The sequence below is a fragment of the Notothenia coriiceps genome, unplaced genomic scaffold, assembly GCF_000735185.1.
Source record: "Notothenia coriiceps isolate Sejong01 unplaced genomic scaffold, NC01 NC01_scaffold00015188, whole genome shotgun sequence".
Taxonomy (NCBI): Eukaryota; Metazoa; Chordata; class Actinopteri; order Perciformes; family Nototheniidae; genus Notothenia; species Notothenia coriiceps.
Window position 1 is genome coordinate 1 of NW_011347889.1, and position 1,771 is coordinate 1,771.

General features: G+C 39.4%; 1 protein-coding gene across 1 annotated transcript; it reads right to left on the minus strand.

The window, feature by feature from the left end:
• Window positions 1-454: 454 nt before the first annotated feature.
• LOC104948820 (protein Wnt-4a-like) lies at window positions 455-1,554 on the minus strand (the record flags this gene model as incomplete). Its single annotated transcript, XM_010775045.1, has 2 exons — window positions 455-608; window positions 1,473-1,554. Coding segments are annotated over 2 exons (236 nt in total), but the record flags the coding sequence as incomplete, so codon positions are not given.
• Window positions 1,555-1,771: the final 217 nt, after the last annotated feature.

Here is a 1,771-nt window from a genome sequence, read left to right on the forward strand (position 1 = left end):
GTAGATGCCTGAAATATGGTATGTTGTTAATACAAGCTTACAAGTGTTTTCACACTTTGCTCTGCAACGTTAAACAAACAATTGACTTAATAAATATCCAGACCACAAGTATGCCGTTCATTTTGCGGTGGTGAGGTGCAGCCACGCAACTTGTTTCTTAATTCGTTTTACGCTTAAAAAATAATAATAATAAAAGATTATCCTACTCAACTGTTAGAAAAATCTCACTGGTCACCGGCTTGAGTTTCAATATCAGGATACATGGATTTATTATCCTTGCAAGAATGGAAGTAGTAATCTCAATAAAACGTGTAAGTATAAAATCCGATTGGCTTTCTGTTGAGGGGCCCGATGTTGTGAATGCATGCAGGCAGTAAAGTTATTTCAGTGTCTCTGTTGTGTAACAATGCTGAATGGACGAAGTGACTGAAATCACTGTAGTGTATAATCTTACCCTGCGTGACAATTTTTCCAAACACAGGCATGGTCTCCAGCGTGGAGCAGTTCCATCGCCGGTTTCTAAACTGGAACTGACACTCGTCGATCGCCAGCTGAGCTCCACGACGCACGGCATCCATCACCTCCACACTGCGCTTACAGATCTGCACCTAGAGGACAGACACAGACACGTCAGACACATTACATTACATTACATTTAGCTGACGCTTTTATCCAAAGCGACTTACAATAAGTACATTCGACCAGGAAGATACAATACAAGACACACAACACGCAGTACACATATATATATACACACATATGTATACTTTATCTAACCAGGTAAAAATCTCATTGAGATTCAAATCTGTTTTTCAAGAGCGACCTGGCCAAGAGGGCAGCATGAACGAAGTTGCAACAAATGAACAGGCAGACGAATACAGCGATCGTTAAACACAAATTAAATGCGCACATTAACCAGTCAATATGCAAATAAAAGAAACTATTATTTACGCCTAAATAGGAGATAGTTACTTCCCTTTTTTCTGTTTTGATTTCACCAATGCTTATCCAAACCCACGGGTGGTTACTTCCTTTTATATGTGTTATTATATCAGTGTCTTTAAACCCTAAAACCAGAGTTAGTGATGTTCAGAACAGTGGAAATAATATCAAGACAGAATTTCGGATTTATTCTGTTTCTGACATGACTGAAGGAAGGGTTTTCTGGGATGTTAAATACAAGTATCTGTCATGGGTTCTGGCTTTGAGGAGAGCATATGAAGCTTGTTTTCAAAGTCTTTTTTGTGATACTCTCTTATGAAGGAAGAGACTGCTCAACAAACGTTATAGCAAAGTAAACAGAAATTCCTACCTCGTGAATTGTTGGTTATTTTAAGCCAATGCAGAAGCACTAACAATGCTTTTGCTCACTGAAAGCTAATGTACTTGCAGGATTCTTGCTTGTTTTGAGGTTTGAATAATCATGGTTGAATGCAATCAATTAGATTAAAGCTAAACGAAATGTACTATACCTGTCTCTGGATGAGACCTCGTAACCTCTCGCACGTCTCCTCATCCCGGATGCTACCCACTGACGACAACTTGGCCAGGTACCTGACAGAAGGAAACACAATCAACAGAAGCTCTTAAATACATGGCGGTTGCAAAGAAGCGTTAGTTATTGTCACATTATAATGTTCCCCTTTAAACCTGAATTTAATAACATCATTCAGATGAACCGTGTTGGTTCCCATGACGTTGTGGGAATGTTTTGGATGAAATGTCTGCTTGTGAGGACACTGAGAGGAGGGAAAGTGTCTTATCACACACA